Here is a 24,131-nt window from a genome sequence, read left to right as displayed (position 1 = left end):
GCAAAACTGGAGGCATCATGCTTCCTGATTTCAAACTATATTACAAAGCCATAGTAATCAAAACAGTATGGTATTGGCATAAAAACAGACACATAGGTCAATGGAACAGAATAGAGAGCCCAGAAATAAACGCACATATATATGGTCAATTAATTTATGACAAAAGAGCCAATAATATGCAATGGGGGAAAGACGGTCTCTTCAATAAATGATGTTATGAAAACTGGGCCACTGTCTTACCACTATACACAAACGTTAACTCAAAATGGATTAAAGACTTAAATGTAAGACCTGAAACCATAAAACTCCTAGAGGAAAACATAGGTGGTAGCTCCTTGACATCGGTCTTGGTAATGATTTTTTGGATTTGACAACAAAAGCAAAAATAAACAAGTGGGATTACTTCAAACTTAAAAGCTTCATTCAGGGACTTCCCTGGCAGTCCAGTGGTTAAGACTCTGCATTTCCACTGCAGGGGCACAGGTTTGATCCCTGGTTGGGGAACTAAGATCTTACATGCTGTGTGGCTCAGAAAAAAAAAAAAATTAAATTAAATTTAAAAATAAAAAGCTTCATTCAGCACAGCAAAGGAAATCATCAACAAAACGAAAAGACAATCTACAAAGTGGGAGAAATATTTGTAAAACATATATCTAATAATGGGTTATTATGTTTTAAAATATATAAAGAACTCATATAACTCAATAGCAAAAAAAAAAATCTGTTTTTAAAATGGGCAGGGGATATGAGTAGACTGAATATGAATTTTTCCAAAGAAGATACACAGTTTGCCAACAGGGACATGAAAAGGTTCTCAACATCACTAATCATGAGGGAAATGCAAATCAAAACCACTATCACCTCATAACCTGTTAGAATGGCTCTTATCAAAAAGATAGGAAATAACAAGTGTTGGCTAAGATGTAGAGAAAGGGAATGTAAATTAATGCAGCCACTCTGGAAAACAATATGGATGTTCCTCAGAAAATTAAAAACAGAACTACCGTATGATCCAGCAATTTCAATTTTTAATGTTTATTCAAAGGAAATGAAAATACTAATTCAGAACCATACCTGTACCCCCATGCTCAATGCAGCATTATTTTTAATAGCGAAGTCATGGAAATAACCTGTATACCTACAGATGTATGGATAAAGAAAATACACACACACACACACACACACACACACACACACACAGAGGAATATTATTCATCCATAAAAAAGGAAATCTTGCCATTTGTGACAAAATGGATAAACCTTAAGGGTATTATGCTAAGTGAAATAAGACAAAGATAAATATCATTTGATCTCACTTATCTGTGGGATCTAAAAAATTAAAGAGAAAGAAACCAAACTCACAGACACAGAGAAAAGATTGGTGGTTGCCAGAGGGTGGGAGTGGGTGCAATTGGTAAAGGTACAAACTTCCAGTTACAAAATAAATAAGACCTGGGGATGCAATGCACAGTGTGGTTAATAATACTGATTGTATATTGTTATATTGCTAAGAGAGTAGATCATAAAAGTTCTCATCTCAAGAAGTGATGGATGTTAATTAGACTTATTGTGATTATTTCACAATATATCCAAATATTGAATCATGCTGTACACCTGAAACTAATATGTCAATTATATTTCAATTTAAAAAGGGAGGTAAAGGAAGGTATGATGACAATCTCACATCAAATAGAGAAAGAATATCAATAGAGATAGAAATTATAAAAAAGAACTAAATGAAAAATATACTAGAGGGCTAGACCATAAATAGCATAACTTAACCCAATTTAAAAATAACAAAGGATTGTATAGACATTTCTTCAAAGGAAATATACAAATGGAACAATAAGCACATGAGAAGATGCTCAATATCATTCATCATCAGCAAAATGCAAGTCAAAACCACAATGACATCACTTCATGGTAGGATGTCTAAAATCAAAAAGTTAGATAATAAGCGTTGGTGAGGATATGGAGAAACTGGAACTCTGATACAGTGCTGGCAGAAATGTAAAATGGTACTACCACTTCGGAAAACATTCTGGCATTTTCTCAACTAGACATAGAGTTACCATATGATCCAGTAATTCCACTCCTATATACCCAAGATAAATGAAAACATAAATCCACATGAAAATTCAAATATAGCAGCATTATTCATAATTGCTGAAAGATGGACACACCCAACTGTCCATCAACTGATGAATGAATAAACAAATAGTGGTATATTCATTCAATGGAATATTATTTGGCCATAAAAAGGAGTGAATTTACTTGATACATGCTACAACATGAATCAACCTTGAAAACATGCTGAATTAAAGCCAGTCACAAAAAAACACATGATTCCATTCATGTAAAATTTCCAAGACGAGGCAAATCAATACATTAGATTAGAAAATATATTAGTGGTTGCTAATGACTGGGGAAATTAAGGGATAGGAGGATAATAGCTAAAGAGTACAAGGTTTCTTTTTGAGGTCATGAAAATATTCTGCAGTTGTGGAGATAGTTGTACGTATCTGAACATACTAAAAAGTCATTGAATTATATATTTCACATCAGTGAATTATATGGAATGTGAATTATATCTCAATAAAGCTGCTTTTGAAAAGAGCCTATTGGATGATTGTTCACTGACTAGTATTTATGACTTATGCATTGCTGAGGCCAGATGAGATGAGGGAATAGAGAGGAAAGTAAAGAGAAGTGAGTGCAGTGGCTATCAGGAAATTTTTTTCTCTTGCACTTATTTGGAGAGCAATCAGATAGATGTGATTCTTGATTCTGAAGACAAGCAACTCGTGTACATTTTGATACACTACTTTCTGTTTAAGTTTGCCTAACTACAATGGAATTTTTCTCTAATTTTATAAATAAAGGCCTGAATATAATCTCTTTTCTTTTGCTTTCCCTCCCACCTCGTTTATTCTTTACAGGGAGTTTACACTGGGAGAGTACTTACCCTTCAAGAATTATTGATCCAAGTTGGGAAGTTAAATGCTGAAGCTGTTAGAGGTCAGTGGGCCAATCTTTCATGGGAATTGCTTTATGCCACCAATGATGATGAGGAACGTTATAGTATACAAGCTCATCCACTACTTTTAAGAAACCTTACAGTACAAGCGGCTGATCCTCCCCTGGGATATCCAATTTATTCTTCAAAACCTCTCCATATACATTTGTTTTAGAACCCATTTTAACTTGTATTGTGAGCAAATGAGATGTCTAGAAAATTAACAATATGATTCCTCATAACTTCACTGGACTTCTCTCTCTCCTCCCACAAGTCAGATGCCTAAGAAAAGCTAAGCTCTATAAAGTTGATTCTCTTAGGTATCTTAATGGTTTAAAACAACAACTTTATGTCTAACATAAAAGTTAAAATTAGTTGGCCAATATTTGTGCCCTATTGAGTGTGGTAGGCTTTGGTAAATATAAAACATTTGTGTAAGATAATATAATGAATTTTTTAATGCTTTCTTAAATGTATAAGTGACTGCCCTTAGTCAACAACTATGTAATTTTTACATGCTTAAAAGATACACATACCAGTGTTTTTAAGTCAAGATAATGGATCCTACTGAAGGTTACATAATGTATATATATTTATTTGAAATATTAAATTTTACAGTATTTTCAAACTTTGTGCTATTTTATTTTAATATTTAACATGGTCTGTTTCCATATAATCTATTCATTTTCTTTTCATATACTTCAATTCAGAAACCTTAAAAATTTTCAATAAAATCTCTTCCAAAAAAATCTTTCTTTTTTTTCCCCAAGTATCCTTTTGATATGTTTGAAAGGAAAAGGTCATCCCATTCATCATGTGAATACTCACAGGATCAGCAACATTAAGGTAATCTGATTATGACTGTTAGAGGCCATTCTGTAGATCTGGCTCCTCATGCATTTCTTTTCAACTGAATATACGGCTTCTGAAGAACGACTTATCCAGTAGGACTACCAGTTACTAGTGTCTTAAGGTGTTTGAACTAAAGGCAGAAAGAGATGGGAGAAAATTTTTCATAATGTGATCAGGCTTTTATTTTCACCCTTTTGCTGCTTAGAACTTTTTACAGGTACTTATAAGGAGGATGAACAATGAATCTGCATCATTTGGGACATGAATTTCCTCTACACCTTATTTATTTCCGTCTATAGTACCTGTTATTTAATCTGTAGTAGCCTCCTGAGTAGGTAGTACAGTAATATATTCTCTTTAGTAATGATTGAAATTATTTGAAATGTACCAATTAGGTTTTTATTACTATTACTCCTTTATTAAGTGGAACACTTCAATACAGCAGTGTTAAAGGATAGCTTTTTGGACTAATTTCAATTAATGAATTCACGAGATTCATGTGTTAAGTCATTTTGGGGGAAGCAATATAGTATAGTTAATAAGATAGGGTTTGGTGTTACATCTGAGTTCAGATCTCAGGCTTATGATTTATGTAACAGATTTATTAGCTGGAAAATTACATATATATACCTTTTTGTCACCTAGGGGAATTTTCTCATATCATTAAAAACACTAGTTACCAGTTTTAATGACTGTATAACATTGATAGACATGACAGATTATTAGACTGTCCCCCAAATAATGGGCATCTTAAGTTGTTTAAAGATTTTCAGTATTATAATAGTGCCAAGCCATGCTTTCCCTTTACCATGAATTTTTCTCAAACTACCGCCATGTCCCTCCATTTCTTTTCATGGCCACGTTTCCTCATCTTCATTCACTTGTCAAAACATTCCAGTCTGGATTCCATCTCTACTATCCCCCCAGATAAAGAAAGTTTTTATTAAAGTCATTGTTTACCTTCATACTGTCAAACCAACTACAGCTGGCCCTTGAACAACGTGGGTTTGAACTGTGCAGGTCCACTTGTACATGGATTTTTTTCAGTAGTAAATACTAAGATACAAAGTCGATTGAATCCACAGATAAGGAGGAACCACGGATACAGAGGGCCCACTCTAAATTATATGCAGATTAAAACCCCAGCACTATTCGAGGGTCAACTATAGTTACTTTTATATTCTCGTCTTATTTGTTTTCTAAGTAGCATTTGACACATTTGACAACTCCTTGAATTTTTTTCTTTTGGGCTTCCCTGACACTACATTATCTTCATTTTCTTCCTGTCTCCCTGACTACTCCTTCTCAATCACCTTTGCTGCTTTTCCTTTTCCACCTGACATCTAAATTTTGGAATTTCTTAACAACTGGTTCAGGCCCCCTTTTCTTACTCTACATTTCACCACAGACAATTCTCATTCACTCCCAAGACCTAAAATATCATCAATAAGTCGATGATGTTCAAATACATGTACTCAACCTCTCTTCTTAGCACTGAACCTGTATGTGTAACTATTTATCTCCATCTCATATATTCAAAATATCTGACCTGATTGAACTTGCCCTAATACCAGCTTTTCTGACTTCTACCTTAGTACTGCCTAGGTAATTCACATGAGACATCTCACAGAGAATTAGGAAAGCTGGGCAAAATAATATTTTTAAGTCTGTTTAAAGGTATCAGAGAACCAAGAAGACAGTGAAGAATTATATCACCAACCAAGATCCAAGGCAAAATGAAACTTAAGAGACCTGAGCTCAGCATTTGAGCTGCTTTTCTTCTAGGAATATTTGCCAATTAAGGAAGAGGTGGCTGAGAAGATAACACTTTTGGCAGACTTGCTACTAAGTTAGAGGGTTAAAAAATGGAGTCCAGGGCTCTCCAAAGAAAGAGGGTGAACAAAAAAAATAGATACATTTTCAATCTTTTCAATCTCTAAAACTGGATTAAGGTGACCCTGGATTTGTAGTGTACCTAGCTAATACCCAGAGCAACTGTACATCTTCTCTGGACCTTTTAAGTTATTTTTATAATTTTTCATATTTATGTCGGACCATCTAAAATAAAGCACCTGAGGAGATAAGACAACATGAGCCAAATCCAAGAGAAACAACAGACAATAGGAACAAACCCACAGGGGTTTATAACTGGAGGCTTTTTCCTCTTAATCCCCTTCACCTATTTTGCCCCCTACCCCACAATAATCACCCATGTTTTCTCTGTGGCTGCGTGTCTGTTTTTTGTTTTCTTTTTTTTTGTGGTACGCGGGCCTCTCACTGTTGTGGCCTCTCCCGTTACGGAGCACAGGCTCCGGACGCGCAGGCTCAGTGGCCATGGCTCACAGGCCCAGCCGCTCCGTGGCATGTGGGATCTTCCCGGACCGGGGCACGAACCCGTGTCCCCTGCATCGGCAGGCGGACTCTCAACCACTGCGCCACCAGGGAAGCCCTTGTTTTCTTTTTTTTAAATTACACATATTAGTGAGATGATGTGGTATTTTTCTTTGACATATTTCACTTAGCATAATACCCTCTAGATCCATCCATGTTGTATCAAGTGGCAAGATTTCTTTTTTTAATGGCTGAGTAATATTACATTTTATATAAATACACAACATCTTCTTTATTCATCAATGGACACTTAGGTTGCTGCTGAGATTCTCAATCTTGTGTTTTATATCTTTAAATATACCAAACATAATTTTCAAGCCTGTGTTTAATAATTCCATTATCTGGGATCACCTGTGGACAAAATGAGCACTATCTTCTGTGCACATAAATTTAAGTATATGTAAACAGAATTGTTATAGTCATCATTTACTTTCTTCACTCATCACCGTGCTTCTAGGATATATCCATCTTGCCATGTATGCATTTATTCCATTGCTTTTACTTGCTGTACCTCATGGTATCACTCCACCATTTACACCTTCCCCATTTCCCAAAGATAGCCACCGGGGTGGTCTTCAACTTCTCCACCAACTATTCCAGTTATTTTATGGGTGTTACCTTGTCTATAGGTAAACTGTGAACTGCTTATACATAAGAACCATGTTCTTCTTCCCCTGTTCTTCTCCCTTCTATTATGGCCTATGCATGTTTTCTACTATAAGGTGCTAAAGATTAAAGTAAAATTAATGATAATAACTAAAATAAGAAGTTGCCAATGGAATCTTCCTGAGCTGAGTTTAACCCAGGCTTTACCCCTTACGAGCTCTGTGACCTTGGGAAAGTAACACCTACTTGCTTTGGTCATTTCTTTCTTCATCTATTAAGGTGGATAATACCACCTACCTTAGAGGGCTGTTATGAGAAATAAGTGAATTAACTAATTACAAAGCACCTCAGTACAGCAAATGACATATAATAGATTTTTAATAAATTATGGCTGCTATGAGTCCTACCTACAGCTTCAAATTCCAGACATTTGTACCTGTCAGCTCTTCCAAGAGAGTGTAAGCACCTTGGAAGCATGCCATTTCAGACACTTCTTTATATCTGCCCATTCCCCAGCACTCTGCTTCATGTAATATTCCATGCATTTATGCTAAATGGATTACTGTAATTCTTTGGTTGGCATTCTGCTAACCTAGATTTTAAGCATACATGCTAGAGTATGTTAAAATGCTCTTTAATCCAGGAATGTAGTATGTATTAATACCCTTATTGCAAGACTCCTGGCAATCTTATTTATTACACATTGAAAGGAAAGTTGTATCTATTAAGAAGTAAAATCACAAATAAGTCTTCAGTGCATAAGAAAATTGCTGTTGTTATGTTTTCCGTTTCTCTTTCCATTGGCTTGAAAAATGCAAGTACTCCTTCACTGATATTTTGTCTTCCAGATTTTAAAATAAGAGGAATCTGCATCCTATAACAGAATGACAGAAACATGAATCAGTCTCTTCTACCCCGGTTTTTGACAATTAATTTCTTCTGTTTTGAGGAGCTATATCATTATGATTCACTGTTGAGAATCCTTATAAAACCTGGGCAAATGCTTAAGTCAGAATAAAAATCATAGCCAAAATTCTAGATCTACACAAAAATATCTCTAATGGGCTTAGCATAGTTATTTCCCTGTCATTTGTTAGCATCTGACTATGCCATTTCATAAATGCTGAAATTTCTATTATTACTCTTCTGGATCAGCATGTCATACCTACACTGACTTGCCTTAGTAAATACAAAGAACAGTGTCTTTAGAATTAAAATAATTGACAGACAACTTCAAAATCTTTTGTGGACTTTGAGTACATTGCTTAAAGAGTAAAACAAGGCAACTCAGTCTCTAAGAGGTGACATTTCATTTGGGAAGATATCCATTTACCACTTTCAAGAATTTGCACTAAATAAGACATAAATTATAACACAAAATTCAATGCAATTCTTTATGCCTAAAATTAATAACGATTCATCAAAACAAAGTTCCAGACATAATGTTCCTACCTTAAATGACAGAAACAAATTCAAGTATTATCAACAAGTACATTTAGTTTGGGATAATACTGGCATCTCTTAACTTAGATGCTTATAAACAAATTTCAATAAGGAGATGGATATATACAATACAAAATAACAGTGGGGAGGAAAGAAGCAAGGAGGAGAGAATTAAGTTAAAAAAAAAAGAGGAACAACTTTTAAAAGTTTCTAGGGTTTTGTGTAAAGAATAAGGTATATCTCAGAAATGGTTTTGGGAAATGAAAGGATGCCCAGTTTATCATAAAGTGATAAAGCAGTAAGACCACGTAATAAGCAATATTTTAAAGATGTCGGTAGGAAGAGAGAGGTCATTATTTTTAGCAAATGTGAGATTAATGAAGTGCCTAGATTTACTGAGTGATGTTTATATCTTGCAGTTAGGTATTCTGTAAACAAAAAAAAATCCTTCTTACGGACATTCCTGAAAGAACAGCTGCTACACTGGGACTGAAACTCTAGCCCCTAGTCCTTCTTTGCCCTCTGAAACAATTATTTCTATAATGCATTCTCTCTCTGCCATATTATTTAACTCTTTGATCTTTACTGTTTGCTGAATATCCTCCTGCCATCAAAACAAAAGCATTAACAGCTAATACTTAATAATCATAACACTCCACGGTATGTTTTAAGAGCTTTCCACATACTAACTTATTTACTCCCCATAACAGTCCTATGCCTAGGTGCTATCAGTAGTCTCCATTTTGTAGATGGGGAGACTGAGAGAGAAGTAACTTGCCTGGGGTCATGGGACGAGTATGGGGTAGAGCTGGGATTTCAACCTAGGTAGACCGGCACCAGGCTCCATGCTCTTAACCAGGATGCTGTGTCACCTCTTTAGTAAGGTGGCCTTTCCCTCTCAACTCTTATCCATCACTGGGCACAATGCCACTATATCTGCTGTCCTCTAAATTTCAAACCCAGTTGTAATATTTGATGAAGCTCTACCTTCGGAACCATCCCACACTACCAAGTCCCAGTGTTGGGACTTAATGTTACCAAAACACTTATAAATGTTTTGGCCCAAAGCAAACTAGTTAGTAGAAAATGAATAGCCCCCTTCATGATTTTTCAAGCTCTAGACATGTTAGTGCATATTGAAAGTTTTAGAACCTTTAAGTCTCTTTAAGTATTTTGTTTTCTTTTGTTTTTCGCTTTTTTCACTAATTCATTTTCACCGTCCTGCAAAAAGCTGGAACAAATGTCTAACAATTTGTGATTGCTTAAATAGTGGTAGGTTATATAATGATACAAATGGTATGATCCCATTTTATAATTCTCCTTATATACAATCCCTGCTAACATTTCTAAAAGAAGGTAGTAATCACTGAAAGAAATACTTTAACAGTAAAAACCATCCACAGAAATAATGCTTCTTTGCATAATCATATCTATATGATCTATAATTTTTAGCTTAACTCATTACATATCCTGTGCTGTTTATACATTAAACTCTTTTGATGGTCACAATTTTCTCAGAAATAGTTTATAACATTCCTTACTTTTCTGGAAGAATGAGTGCTGAAAGAATGAGCGATCAGCGTATTTTCCTAGACACATCTCAGATGTGCAAAGTGCTTCTGGAACAAAGTCAAAGGAACCAGCACTACATGTAAGAGTGCATCTCTTTTAATAGTGTGGAAGTGCTTTGACGGAGGTAGGCACAGGGCTGAGGTACAACACCTCCTGGGGAGAAATGGGAGGGGAGGCCAGGTATCAACCCAAGGAGGTGACACTTGTAGGATGTAAACTTGTAAGATGGGTTGGAGTTTGTGGGGACACATGGTAGAGAAAAAGCATTGTGGCCCATACACTAGCCAAACAGTAAGTATAGAAGAAAAAATGGCAATCCTTGATTTGATTTTACCTTGTAGAAAACTTTCTCCAAGACCAGTAGTAATTTATAGTAAACCAACAGATATGCATGGGGGAATGGAAAACTTTCTATACCTTTTGTATTTATATCATGAGGTTGGTGGAAGGTTAGTTTTCAAGCACTAGAAGATGTCATACTTTCCTACAAGACGGATATGTATTCAGAAATGTATAAATCGGTCTTACCACACCATTCTTAAAGTTCTCAATCCTTTTCTTCCCTAATTTGTCGGTTATCCACCAGGCCCAGGTTGGCATATACTGCCACAAATATGCCATTAACAAAAAAGGCTGATCCGCGATCCAAACTTCCTTCAAATCATTGGCCATGCTGATTAACATCAGCTGCACACAACGACTGGCTGCCATCTTGTGGGACTGATCTGCATTGCTGCCTGTAGTCTAAGAAAATTTTGAAAAATTAGTGAGGGATGTGTATTTATCCAAGTTATCTCACAGAACTTTTAGGCTAGAAAGGACCCAGAAGACATCTAGTTGAGTGACTCCTTTAAAGTGGCCTCATGCCCCTTAGGAGTCCCCACAGGTACTAATGGGTTCCTATAAGCTATTTGTAATATTTCAAAAAGCCTAATGGAATTCATACACTTAACCAGATAAGATTGTGCAGGCTAACTACAAGATAAAAGTTCTCTGCTTTTAATTAGAATTGTACCGTCTTAAAGTACTTAATGATAATTCCATGTCACTTAGTAAAAAATTTTAAATTAATACATAGAAATTCTATAAAATATGGAGTCCATGAGGATGAAATGGAGGAAGAAGATAAAAGCGGTTTCTTGGTATTGAACAAATCTGGTACTGCTACTCTAGTTAACCCACTACCATTCTACAAATAAACTGAGGCCCAGAAAGGCAGTAACTTACCTGTGCTCACACAGATCATTTAGTAGTAGCCAGTTCTATATTCCAAGTCCCTTGATTCCTATAATAGAGTGCTTATTCTATTTTACCATAGTGCCTCCACAGAAAATGTGAAAATGTAAACTGTATATGTAAACATTTACATAGAAGCATATATAGATTTTTATCTCAGTAGAAATATTAGTGGAGAAGAAGGAAAATTTCATGGCCTTTAGAGGGATTTTTGTATTAGTGAGTGATACTGGATTCTTCATGAGACATTCACTATTCATTTGATAGATCACATGTGTAATCTATGAGCTGAGGGAAGCACAGGCCTGGGTGAGGCTAACCTAAAATTAGTACAACTCAACAAGCTTTTTTCTAAGCTCCTTCACCATAATCCCTTTTTAAAATCCCAGTAAGATTTAATGTACCAAAATTCAGCCACACAGAACCTTTCAGTGTTGCTATAATTCGTGAATTGATTAAAACTGGGTTTTTAAAATACTGATAGCGCACATAATAGTGGATTACTTATTAGCAGTATCTTAGTAATTTCTTTAGCTTTTATTAAAACTGGATGCCAAAGCCCTATCAGCTAACCTTAACCATTTTCCTAATGCTGAGTTAAGTTCTGTAAAGAGTTCATAAGCAATTCTAACATGAAAACCCTGAGGCATAGTGATACGATGCCAGTGTATAACTACTAAAGCACTCAAATTATTCCCCAACTAGAAATTTTTACCTTGGTGACTTTTTCAGTTAGGGCATTCTTCACAATATTTGATTGCACAGGTCCTGGGCAAATGTTAGAAACTATTATACCTGGGTATGTAGCAAGTTCAATTCGGAGCGTATTAAAAAACCCCTAAAAGGCAAAAAAAAAAAAAAAGCAAGTAAAATTAAATACAGACACATATCTCATGTTTACTAATAGCATGGAATTACTTTTCTTCAACTTTTTTGTTTCTTTTTTCTTTACGATACGCGGGCCTCTCACTGTTGTGGCCTCTCCCGTTGCGGAGCACAGGCTCCGGACGCGCAGGCTCAGCGGCCATGGCTCATGGGCCCAGCCGCTCCGCGGCATGTGGGATCTTCCCGGACCGGGGCACGAACCCGTGTCCCCTGCATCGGCAGGCGGACTCTCAACCACTGCGCCACCAGGGAAGCCCCTCTTCAACTTTTTATAAAGGACAACAGCAGCAGAAAATATGTTCTGAAATGCCTGAGTAAAGGATAGGAAATGTAATTACGCAAGATGAGGCATTTTTAAGTGTAAGACTGAAGGCAATCTAGAAGAGGCATTCTCAGCTCTTTCCAGGTATGAATGGTTCATCCCCGCATTGGCAGTGGCAGCTCGTGCCACCAGTGATTTAGCACTGAATAAGTGAGAGACTACCCCTGGAGAGTCTGATACACCCTCCCACCTAGTCGCCGCCAGCTCCCCACTCCAAAAGGGTTGCATGTTCTCCATTGAGCATCACTGAGGCTGGGTTTCTTTTTCTCCCTCTAAGTGGCCTAAAGTGCAGATGTTGGGGCAAGGGGGAGCAAGCAGGGATTAGTACTAAACCGAAACTATCATAGAGGAACAGTTCAACCTTTTCAATTACTATTTGAATAGATAATTAGTTTCAGCAAAGATTTATATTTTGGGGGTAGTAAGAGAGTACACAGCTAGTTAAAAATGTAATATGATTGCTTACTCAATGGCTTTTGTAAAAACAAGCTGGACCCTCTAGACTTACAGGATACTGCCCATTTCTAAACCAAATAGGGAGTAAACATCTACATCCCTTCATCTCCTCTCTAAATCAGGAAATATTCCAAGACTACATTGTGATAAACTGAATTAACTGAAAAGCCTAAGCAGCTAACCCAGGGTACGTTCATTTATGATCCAATAACATCAAACAGTTACCAGCCTTTAATGCTGATGCCTAACAAACACAGGGTCTTTGAGGGTTCACGCTGTCAGAGACTAATACAGTGCCTGACTGATGGACAGGAAAAAAGGCTTCATGAATGAACTCCTGCACCCTTAACCTTCTGCCACTGTAAGCAAAAGAAGGGAGAGGACACCATGAAAGCCAATACACCAGACACGAAAACCTCTCCTTGTTTGAAATCACATCTAGTATAGTGTGTGAACCTCTGAATGACAAATAAGTTCACTCTCTAGCTTGCTGGGTATCGGGGAAGGAAATGTGCTCTTCAAAAAGAGCCTCCTGGTCTCAGTGTTCAGCTACTGGTATAACCAGAGTCTCAACCTGCCACATGGTATCAGATGATCAAATCCAATAATAAAACAGTGAGTCTTGGAGGGCAGGCCAGACAACTCATATTGTGTTTGACTGAAAGCATCCTGCATGTCTTATGAGACACTAAGTGTGAAACAGATGGGGTGGCCAACTTCCCTCATCTGCCTGCCTGAGACTTGCCCAACTGCTCTGCAGGAAGTAAATGATACCCCATTACCAAATATGAGGAAATCATCACTCCCGTATTTCATTTCATCACTCTGCAACTGTCTGCTCTTCACAGCAGAAAGAGGATCCTAAGGAACCAAAGCTTCAAATTTTCATGAAACTGATGACCATTCAACTATTGCATCTCATTATTCCAACAGTGAAACATTCTACTTAAACTGACCTTCAACAGCATTAATTATAAATCATTTGTCTTTCTTAATCATTCTCCTCCTACTGGCCTTACGATTTAATTTGCTCCATGTTATAGTTTAGTAACATTTCTTATCCACTCTTGAGCCAACATTAAAAATTCATTCGTTTCTAATATTCACATCTCATAAATTATGCAAGCCAAATTAAGCTTTCTCCGAGACTCTGCCTTAACTAGATTTTCTTCTTCCAATGAAATCAGAGTAAACAGAGTCAAGGCTAGTCCCAGTAGGGATATGAAACGCAGGGCTCATCATTCAGTGGGCAGTTCCTACATCTGACATGCATGTACATTTAGAAATTCAGGTAAAATAAACACCAACAACAATGGGGAAGGAAAAAGAAGTCACAGAAATGAGGAGGACAAGTACATCCTGAAATGTGTGTAGAAGAAACAAGGGGTAGACCCCAAATTTGCCATGAAGATGTGTTAGAAACGAGGATAAGGTAAAGGGTGACATGTCAACTAGACTATACAGTTTTCAAGGGCAGGGATCATATCATATCTTATCACCTTTATACTCCCAGGACCTGTTGCAGTGCACGACACAGTGTAGGTGCTCAAGACATGTTTGCTAAATTAGGAAGAGGCATGTAAGACTCAAGTCTTTTTTAGCATCTTCTGGGTAAGTCTTCTACCCGAGATCTCCTTCGGTCTCTCTCTGTCTCCGTACATCACTACCCAGTTCCGTTGATCTCTTGCAGTGAAGGCCATATGCCCCATATACACATTCAGGTCAGTTCTATCCGAGTTCAGTTTTGGCAGCCTTACCTGAAGAGCATGTTTGCTGGCACAATATCCAGCAGAAAGGGGTGCAGATATAACACCCAGGAGGCTAGTCACAGTAACAATTTTTCCTTGCTTCCTCTCAATCATGTGAGGCAGAACACACTTTGTCAAGGACACCGTCCCTAAGTAGTTAACCTCTATTAGCTCCTTGTAGACGTCCAGGCTGGTGTCCACACACAAAGAACGCTGGGATACTCCACCATTGTTGACCAGAATGTCAATCTAATTAAAGAAAATCAGAAAAGAGGCACTTTAGAGATGACCTGTAAATGTATTGTTGGAATTCCCAGGGATGGCTGGTTATATTGTTAACTTGATAAATCAATGGAACAGGATGGTATATTTCCAGAAGTCAGCAATAAAAAAGATAAAATGAAAATCAGAATTCACCTATGGAACTAAATTCTCAACTTAAGTGACTTTTTATGGAAAATAATGTGTCACAAAAATAATAGGCACAGTGGATTTTTAGTTTCTTTTGTTCTACATGGAGGAGTTAGTATTTGTTAAGGGAGGAAAAGTTCTAATTACATAAAGCCACAGACTCAGAGATTAAGAGGCCCAACTCATGGGCCTTCATCACACTGCATGAACCCATTTGCCTAAAGCCCTTTGAATGACAGCACCATAGATGGGAATCTCTTTTGCACCTACTTCAAAGCAAGATTCATGCACTCAAAATGCTACTTACTTTGCCAAACTCCTGGAGAACCGCTTTGGTAGCCATTTCATGGGAACTTCTGTTAGTCAGGTCAAGGGGCAAAATGAGTATATCTTTTCCTTTCAAATTGCCGTTCTCTAAATAAAGACACTTAAAAATTAATGTGGAAGTCATGTGCTATTTACATTAACATTTAACACCCACCCTACAACCACATTTGGCAATGAACTTGTTTCTGGGTGGCCCTGTGGATGAGGTTCTCTTCAGTGACCAAGAAGAGGACTGGTGGTGATATGGCAACATATCATCGGACAAAAAGCTGGGTACACAGGAAGCAGAATTCCTCTCTTCAGCTTGAATATATACAGCCTAATATTGGAACAGACTCTGGAAGAAATCAAGATTATATTACAAACTAAAAAAAGCAAAAATTTTAGAGCAATTTCTTTAGAAGTACAGAGGTACATCTGTACAACTGTTATATGACAGGTTCACTACTTGATTTTTAAGCACATTTTTAAAAATTTTATGCTGAAAATCAATAAGTTGAGTCCTCCAGTCCCATGACACATAGAAGCTTCCTTCCAGAGGCTAAGGTTTCTAGGAGGCAAACAAGGAAAAGGATACAATCCTGAAATTCGCAACCAAGAAACAAGTTGTGCTGTAATGGCCCTTTCTATTTCTGTTCATCAAAAGAGCAACTGAAACTAATTTCCTTGAATAACCTTGAAATACAACAAGGTTGTGTTTCAATAAGAAAAACAAGTAAGTAGAGAAAACAAGAGGTGTAAAGGCTTTATGGGCAAAGGAGTAAATTGTGAAACAGTAACTGTTTTTTAAAAGAAATAGTTTGGACTAATGATCTGACAAAAGAAAACAGCCTTACTCCAGCTAAGAAATGCTGTTATGGTTCATTTCTGCCAGTGCAAGTCTCAACAGAGGAGGAGCAACTGCCGTTAAGAAGTGGCCCAGTTCAAAAACACAAGAAGCCTTTGAAAGCAATATCGTGAAAGAGGGCTTGTGGCCTTGGCAACTAACTCTGTTTCTGGGTGGTTAGTTCCGTCAGCAAAGTGAAAGAAAGATTTTTAAAGAATGACAGGTAAATGACCCAAAAAATGGTCTACTGGAAAATTCAAAATTATTTCAGTGTAGATACTAAATGTCCCATGAGAAATAATAACTTTATTACTTGAGGCTGCTTTCACTGTGAACATAACTACACCAAAACCCAAACCGACAAAAACATTGTTGTCCTATATATATGAAAAATACTACCTCAAGTTGCATTTTTCAAACTTAATTCTATTCCGAGACTTCCCTAGTGGTCCAGTGATTAAGACTCCGTGCTTCCACTGCAAAGTGGCATGGGTACGATCCTTGGTCCGGGAACTAAGATTCCCACATGTGTGGCATCCCCCCCCCAAAAAAATTTAACTCTATTCCTGTTTATTCCTGGTAACAAAAATCTTATACCATTTCCTATGATTTTAATATCTGATGTTTTACCAAAATGTCAATTAAATTTTTCTGGTTACATACATGTATATCATACATAAGAACCAAACTGTTCTTTCTTTAAGACAAAAGTGTAAGACATTTATTTGGTCACTAAAAATCCACTAGCATTTGAGAGAATTGATGGTCACTCCCTAATGCTAAGAACCAGTGTCAAAAAAAAAGTAGAAATGTGGCAGAAAAAAAGAAGAAAAAGGCCAGGCCAGCTAACTAAGAGATGACAAAAGGAAGAGGACTTGGATCAAAGCACGTAGAGCATTTGGAAACAGAGTCCACTGCCCAGGAGAATCCCCCTCTTCTCTCTAAAATTGCCAAATTTTGACTTTGGGTTCTGATTTACTTCTAGGAAGCACTGCTGCTCTTTTAGATGTACTTACCAAGGCATCTTCTTTTCACCCTTTCCAGCTCATGCACTCTTCTGGATGACAGCACAAGAGAAACTCCTAGTTTGGACAGCTGGTAAGCCAGCTCTTCACCAATCCCACTTGATGCTCCAGTCACCCACACCACCATATCAGTCAGCTCCCATTCTATTGAAAAAGGAGTGGGGATTGAGGGGAGAAAATAAGCTATGAGTTACATCCATAAATCAAAGATTAACCAAAGGAAAAAAGTAGTTTTAAACAATATCACTGAATATGAAGACATAATGTGTGGCGCTTAAAAATTTAAATATCCTATGTTTACAGCCTTGATTGTGGTGATGGTCTCACAGGTGTATACTTATCCCCAAACTCATCCAGTTGTATACATTAAATATGGACAGTTTCTTATAATCATACCTCAATAAAGTGGTTTAAATTTTTTTTAATTAAATATCCTAAGAAAACACTTCCTACTTAGTGCTACAAATCACATTAGTAGCAGTTATCAACATGTTATTTTGTGTATTCTAGACTCTTGGTGAGTTTTCCAGACTTTACTTCAAGGTATAACTCCATGGTCTGACTCTAAGACTCTATTTATCTGTATATTTGATCAAGAAAAGTAAGGGTAAGTAAATAGAAAGTATCTGGATTCACATTCTCACTTTCCTTATTCATAAATGAGGGATTCAGATAAGATGATCACTAAAAGTCCCATCCAGTTTTCAATTCTATTATTCTAATTTCTTGCAAATCTGAATATACCAAGTTCTACTCTAGGGTATGGTAGAATCACCCTGGATTTTTAAAGTCATGTTTTCCCCATTTGTCAATCATATCTGATGCCTATCAACTAAAGGTTTTTAGTGCCCCCCAAATGCCTGAGCTTTCACCTTAGAAGAATCTAGTAGTTCACCCAAGAAGAAATACATATGAGCAATGAAATGTACTCTGCTTGCCCAAGTATCATCTTGTTAAAGATTGTAAAAATTGTAAAAATAAAGCAATGATGAGTGGTTTATTCTCCAGTGAAAAACTTATTTGCACTGAAGCACACGATAGCCACCGTCCATCTGAATTCATAGAGAGTCACTGTAGTGCAGTGTTCCTGTGTGCCTTGTTTATTAAAATGTGTTATTTATCAAAAATAGCAAACAAGGTTTTATTTAAGATACACCTTGCTGATTTTAGATCAGAAAAGTTAAAATCAGGAAACTAGTTTACTGTTTTAGTCAAACAATTCTAAAACCTAACTGGCGGGTAATCAGTACGAGCTCTGGAGACTATCGGCTTAAGTTCCAGCTGTGTCACACACAGCAATGAAATGCTCCCATGTGAGAACTCGGTGCCTTAATTTTCCAAACCTGGAAAACTGAATTAATCATAAAACCTCCTTCATAGGACTGTTGAGAGAAATGAGTTAAAATGTGTAAAGCACTCAGAGCAGTGTGTGACACATACTCAGTGCTTAATAAAATGTCAACTGTAATTGTTGCTAAAATTGATTAACAAATGGACTTTTTGGCAGCAAAACACATTGTATGTTGTAATTTCTCCAGCCAGGGGCAATGGGGTTACTAACTTTAATGGCTTAACATTTTTTCATTGCTTCCTATGTGCTTAAACATATTACCTTATGAAAACCCTCACAAGGACCTTATGAAACAAGAATTATCTCAGTTTTATAGAAAAGGAAACTGAGGTTTACAGAGATTAATTTACAGCACTAGACTGTAAATTTCCTTAAGGCTAGAACCCTGACTCCCTTATTCACTGCTGTGTCCTCAGTGCATCGCACAGAGACTCGCATAGAGAAAGCACTCCATAAATCACTGTTGAATAAACACCCAAGAACCCTGGCAGAGCTAGGATAGGAGTCCAGGTATATCTAGCTCCAAAGCCCACACTGTGATCACTAGCCTACACTGACCACGTTTTAATAAGATCAATATCTTAGAACCCAACTATCTTAGCCATTCAAGAAAATGTCCTCAGGAAAGAGGTGTCATGTAAATATCTGAAGTAAGGACAGAAACATCCCAAATACTGTGTCTGGGCTACAATGCTTTCCTATCATCTTTTTTCTTTTTTTTTTTTTTGGCTGCAGCTTGAAGGATCTCAGTTCCCCAACCTGGGCCACGGCAGTGAAAGCTCCAAGTCCTAACCACTAGACCACCAGGGAACTCCCACATCTGATGTACTTTTGTGGAAAGGCTCAACTGAGCATCCTTCCTGAAGGACTTTATCAGGAATAGCAGAATGTATATTCATAGTCATTCATTGACGACTCATTGTTCCAAAGTTCTGCAATACACAAGACTCCAAGGTGAATATAATTTGTTTGTAACTATTTACTAACTAGCACAGAACTAACAAAGATTTCTTCATTTGTATACCAATATGCAAACATTATTTAAAGGCAACAATGAAAACCCACAGGCTCACATTTACCTTAGTACACCTGCAGTTCTGGCACCCTTCTTCCCACTCTGGAGAAGAAAACTTTTTTATTCAGCACCAACTTTTGTTTAACAATTCAACAGAATCTGGCATACATAACTGGCCTCCCCTAAAGAGCTTCTGAAAGCAGATTCTTGGAGTTGGAAGGACACTTAGAGTTCAACCCTCAACCCAGTTTCAGAATTCTCCCCTCAGGCTGTTGACTAGGATCTACTTAATTTCCTCACAGGAAGAGTAAGCTAGTTATCTTTATCTCTGAGACACCGGTTCCTTTTTAAGGCAAGTCTAATCATTTAAGGGGTTCAGAGATTCTTTCTTATACTGATAACTTTTTAACTTCTGTGGACCAGCAGCCATTGGCAGCACTTCTGCCTTGTGGTGTCAGGAAGAATAAATCAAGCCTGTTTTGCACATGACAGTGTCTCATTTATTTGAAGACAGCTGTTATGTCCTCCCTACATCCTTTCATCTCTTGCTTCTCTAAGGCTAAACACCTCCAATTTCTGCTACCTTCCCTCAGATGACATGGCATCCGATTTCCTCACTCTTCTGCTCATACCCTCTGCACAAGCTCCAGCTGGTCAATGTTCCTACTGAAAGGAGCCGGCCAGAGCAGGACACAGGATTCCCATGGGGTCTGGACAGTTCAGAGCAAGGTGACATGACTAAATCGCTTCCCTTGTCCCTCAGAAGGGAGGCTCTGTGAGGGCCCAGGCAGTGGCTGGCTCAGTCACTGCTGTGTCCCCAGTGCCCAGCACAGAGGCCAACACAAGCAGGTATTCAGAAGACATCTGCTGTTGTTTGCAGTTTGTTCCATCAGACACTAAACATCTCCCAGGATTGCCTAATCTTTTCTGGCACTTCACAGTTGACTCACATCGAGGTTACGGCCAACTAAAATCTGAGTCTTCCTCACATGTGCTGCTGTTGAGACTTTTCCTACTCTGGACTGGTGCCATGGATTTTTCTGCATCTACATGCAATAACTAAAATTAGTCACTCTTAAATTTCACCATGTGAGATACATGCTTGGAAATGCAGAGACTATCTCCAGAAGGATACATAAAAGGCAGGAAATGGTGGTTGCCTCCAAAGAGGCATACTGGGTGGCTGGGAGACAAGGGTGGAAGAGAGCTTTACTTGTCACCACACATCCCTTTGTATTTTTAAAATTTGCCTTATGTGAGTATATTGTCTATTTTTTAAAGTGACAAAAAGTAATAAACCTATAGAGAAGAAAAAGAGGATAATTTTTTTTTAACCTTCAAAGAGTCTACCCATCTTTGCAGGCTGAGCTGTTTTGGGAACTTGAGTCTATCTTCATGTTCCTTTAACTTTTTTTCATTATCACCTCACCCCCACCCCCAGCCCCTAAATGTCTTTTTAGTCATTTTTTCCTAATAACTCCTCCAAGACATTTTAATTTCACAGATATACTGTACATCTGTTTATGTATTTACATATATCTATCTTGCTTTACACATAAAAGGAGTTCTATAAAGTTTACTCTTCAGTCAATGCAGGTTTAAGAATGGTGAACTTTAAAAATTAAGTTAAAAGTTAAGTTAAAATTTAAAAGCTATTAACATTTAACTTTACAACTGTAAACTTACAAAAGTTATTTTGCTAAATAACTTGTAATGTATTTACTTAAATTGTAATGTATTATATTACATATGTAAATTGGCAAATTATACAGCTACATAATAATAGCAAAGTAATTAAATGTATTAAAAAACCCTTCAAAACTGATACTTTTCCAGCAAAAGTAAGACATTGAAAAAACTAAATGAATTTCTTAAAAATTACCTTTAGCCACCTTAACTTTTACTTGATATGTTAAAATAACTTTTCATTTAACTAGCTGCTAGATATTGTCAACATTTTTCCTTTTCAGCACTTGACATTATCAGTTGAATAACTTTTATAGAATAATAAAATATAAGATATTTTTATGGAATTCTCAAAGTCCAATTTAACACAAAAGCACTGAGGATCAAACACAAACATCCACAAAGCAGCCAATAGGCACATGCATTCCATCTGTTGAGATGGAGCAAATGACTAAGAGAAAGTCTACCAATCACAGCCATCTATTTACCATAGTTCTGTAGCCCTGATCTTGCACATGTGTTATGTATTTTCCATGAACTCAATGTCAGCCCTACACATGCTATACCCCCAAAAAACCCAAGAAGAAAAATGAACTACTAAGGAATAATATTTTGTTGGGTAGAGATGAGCTTTGGAGGGGCATAAAACATTGTACCATCTAAGAATTTTTTCTGTCCCCAAGAACCAATTCTCACCCCTGTGTAAGTGATATGGCTCCTCTCCCCTCCCTGGCTCCAGTTTTTGGGGTTTTTTTTTTTTTTAACAGTTTTAATGGAGTATAATTGCTTTACACTGTTGTGTTAGTTTCTGCAGTACAGCAAAGTGAATCAGCCATATGTATACATATATCCCCATATCCTCTCCCTCTGGAGCCTCCCTCCCACCCTCCTTATCCCACCCCTCTAGGTCATCACAAAACATTGAGCTGATCTCCCTGTGCTAGGCAGCAGCTTCCCACCAGCTACCTATTTTACATTTGGTAAGGTATATATGTCAGTGCTACTCTCTCACTTCGTCCCAGCTTCCCAACCCCGCCTCGCCCCCCCCACCGCCACGCTGTGTCCTACAGTCCGTTCTCTATATCTGCATCTCTATTCCTGCCCTGCCACTAGGTTCATCATTACCTTTTATTTAGATTCCATATATGTGCGTTAGCATACGGTATTTGTTTTTCTCTTTCTGACTTACTTCACCCTGTATGACAGACTCTAGGTCCATCCACCTCATTACAAATAACTCACTTTCGTTCCTTTTTATGACTGAGTAACATTCCATTGTATATATGTGCCACATCTTCTTTATCCATTCATCTGTCAATGGACATTTAGGTTGCTTCCATGTCCTCTTGGCTATTGTAAATAGTGCTGCAACGAACATTGGGGTACATGTCTCTTTTTGAATTATGGTTTTCTCAGGGTATATGCCTGGCTCCATTTTTAAAGCATACTAGTTATCACTTCCAAGCAAACCTCCTCACATAATTTGGATAGTTTCATACAGGAAACTAGGTCCAGGGAAATCCCACTTCCCCCCTGGCCCTTACAGATCCAAAGCCTAGCTCTGGGTAGTCTATTGAATTTCTCTGAGCATTAGTTTCCCTATCTGGAAAATAAGCTTAAGAGTCACTGAAAAGGTGACCTGTCATGTGCGAAAAGGGCCTAGCCCAGTGCTTAGCACATAGAATGCGTTTAGTAAACGACCATCAAATATTAAGCAGGGCAAAGATAAAAGTGAGACAGGCAGAACGCCTTTTAGTATGCCAGTAATGATCTTCCTCCAGGCAAAACGCCAATCCAGTTCTTTCTATGGTTATACTTTTATCCCAGTGAGTAAGCAGGTATGTGGGTGACTCTGGATTACCTCAAATTTAATTTCTCTACTCTGAGTAGAGTGAGAAATGGCAGATAAACAACCGCACAAAGTAGCCTCAAAAGGAGCCTCCTTTACGAACGCACTTTCTCAAAGTATTGTCCTCCCACGCTGCATCTGAATCCCTGGGAGCGGGGTTGAGAATTCTGAGATCTGTGGGCACCCCACAATGCTCTCTTATGCTGGCAACCAGGGAAGTCCATATGGACCAGGACAGAAGACAAAAGGCCCCGGCCTCTTCCTCCCCGAACCGCAGCCCCGGGGAAAGACGCAGCCTCGCTTCCCGGAAGCTCCACGCCACCCTTCGCGAGGGACGCAAAGGCAGCGGAAATCGGACCGCACGAAGCCCGGCCTCCCACTCCGGAAAGGCGACTGTGGGTCCTCACCTGGGCGTCGCCCCTGCCACTCGGCCCACAGCAGGGTCAGGTCGCCGTCGGCCCGCAGGAAGCGTAGCAGCTGCACCACGAGAGCGAGCAGCGCGCACAGCGCCAGCAGCCAGAGCAGCAGGTTCCAGCTCATCGCGGCCGCGCGCGCCCTGCTACGTAGGACGAAGGCCGACAGACCAACAGAGCCACCGCCCTAGTCTTAAGCCGCGCGGCAGCGGTCGTGCCTCAGCGCCACCGCCTCCGCCGCCGCCGCGCCCGCCCCTGGCCCGGGCCCGCCCAGAGAGCCGGCATAAGGGAGGAGTGGCCAGGTGCTCCCAGACCGGCTCCCCGCCGGCCGGGATCCGCCCCTCGGCTGCGCGCGTTGGGTGTGGGCAATGCCGGACCAGCGCCCAGCCCGGCGATCGCTTCCCAGGTTTTGCCTGCTTGTGCTCCTAATAAGGGGTTGCAGTAGGAACAGACGGCGTGGATGACTTAAGCACTTGGCGATACTCCTGTTGGTACGGTAGTTACAGCATTTATAATCTCAAGAACGATTCTTTTACAGTTGTTTTGCGGGCAAATAGTTTTCGAAGCTCAGGAGGAGCACAAATATTCCAACCTATGAATTCGACCTCCTCCTCCCTCTTCTTATCTTTCTTTCTTTAACTAGATGAACCCAACAAACCGTCAATTTGTTTCCACCCACCCCACGCCACCCCCACCCCCTC

The 24,131-nt window shown here is 38.5% G+C and overlaps 2 protein-coding genes across 9 annotated transcripts in view; one reads left to right on the top strand and one right to left on the bottom strand.

The window, feature by feature from the left end:
* Positions 1-3,277, top strand: part of PCNX4 (pecanex 4) — a 42,197-nt gene extending 38,920 nt beyond the window's left edge. For all 5 annotated transcript variants that reach the window (XM_019923252.3, XM_019923245.3, XM_019923260.3 and 2 more), the window contains one exon: positions 2,940-3,277. In XM_019923252.3, the coding sequence (XP_019778811.2) occupies positions 2,940-3,191 (252 nt within the window). In that variant the 3' untranslated portion in view covers positions 3,192-3,277. The remainder of the gene's footprint in view (positions 1-2,939) is intronic.
* Positions 1-23,686, bottom strand: part of DHRS7 (dehydrogenase/reductase 7) — a 34,269-nt gene extending 10,583 nt beyond the window's left edge. Inside the window, exons 1-7 of one of the 4 annotated variants that reach the window (XR_002173954.3) lie at positions 23,425-23,686; positions 17,108-17,260; positions 15,246-15,352; positions 14,537-14,776; positions 11,832-11,954; positions 10,409-10,624; positions 3,845-3,998 (exon numbers count right to left, since the gene is read on the bottom strand). Coding sequence is in view for 3 of the 4 variants with exons in the window: in XM_019923287.3 (XP_019778846.2) it covers positions 7,692-7,739; positions 10,409-10,624; positions 11,832-11,954; positions 14,537-14,776; positions 15,246-15,352; positions 17,108-17,260; positions 23,425-23,557 (1,020 nt within the window). In the remaining variant the exon portion in view is untranslated. Of the gene's footprint in view, positions 1-1,008; positions 3,999-7,225; positions 7,740-10,408; positions 10,625-11,831; positions 11,955-14,536; positions 14,777-15,245; positions 15,366-17,107; positions 17,261-23,424 lie in introns of those variants that run through there. The other 3 variants (XM_019923291.3, XM_019923287.3, XM_019923300.3) reach the window with 3 other exon arrangements.
* Between the last annotated feature and the right edge of the window lie 445 nt (positions 23,687-24,131).

Source organism: Tursiops truncatus, chromosome 2 (genome assembly GCF_011762595.2).
Source record: "Tursiops truncatus isolate mTurTru1 chromosome 2, mTurTru1.mat.Y, whole genome shotgun sequence".
NCBI lineage: Eukaryota > Metazoa > Chordata > Mammalia > Artiodactyla > Delphinidae > Tursiops > Tursiops truncatus.
Note: the sequence above shows the minus strand (reverse complement) of the source record. Positions and strands in the feature narration are given on the sequence as shown.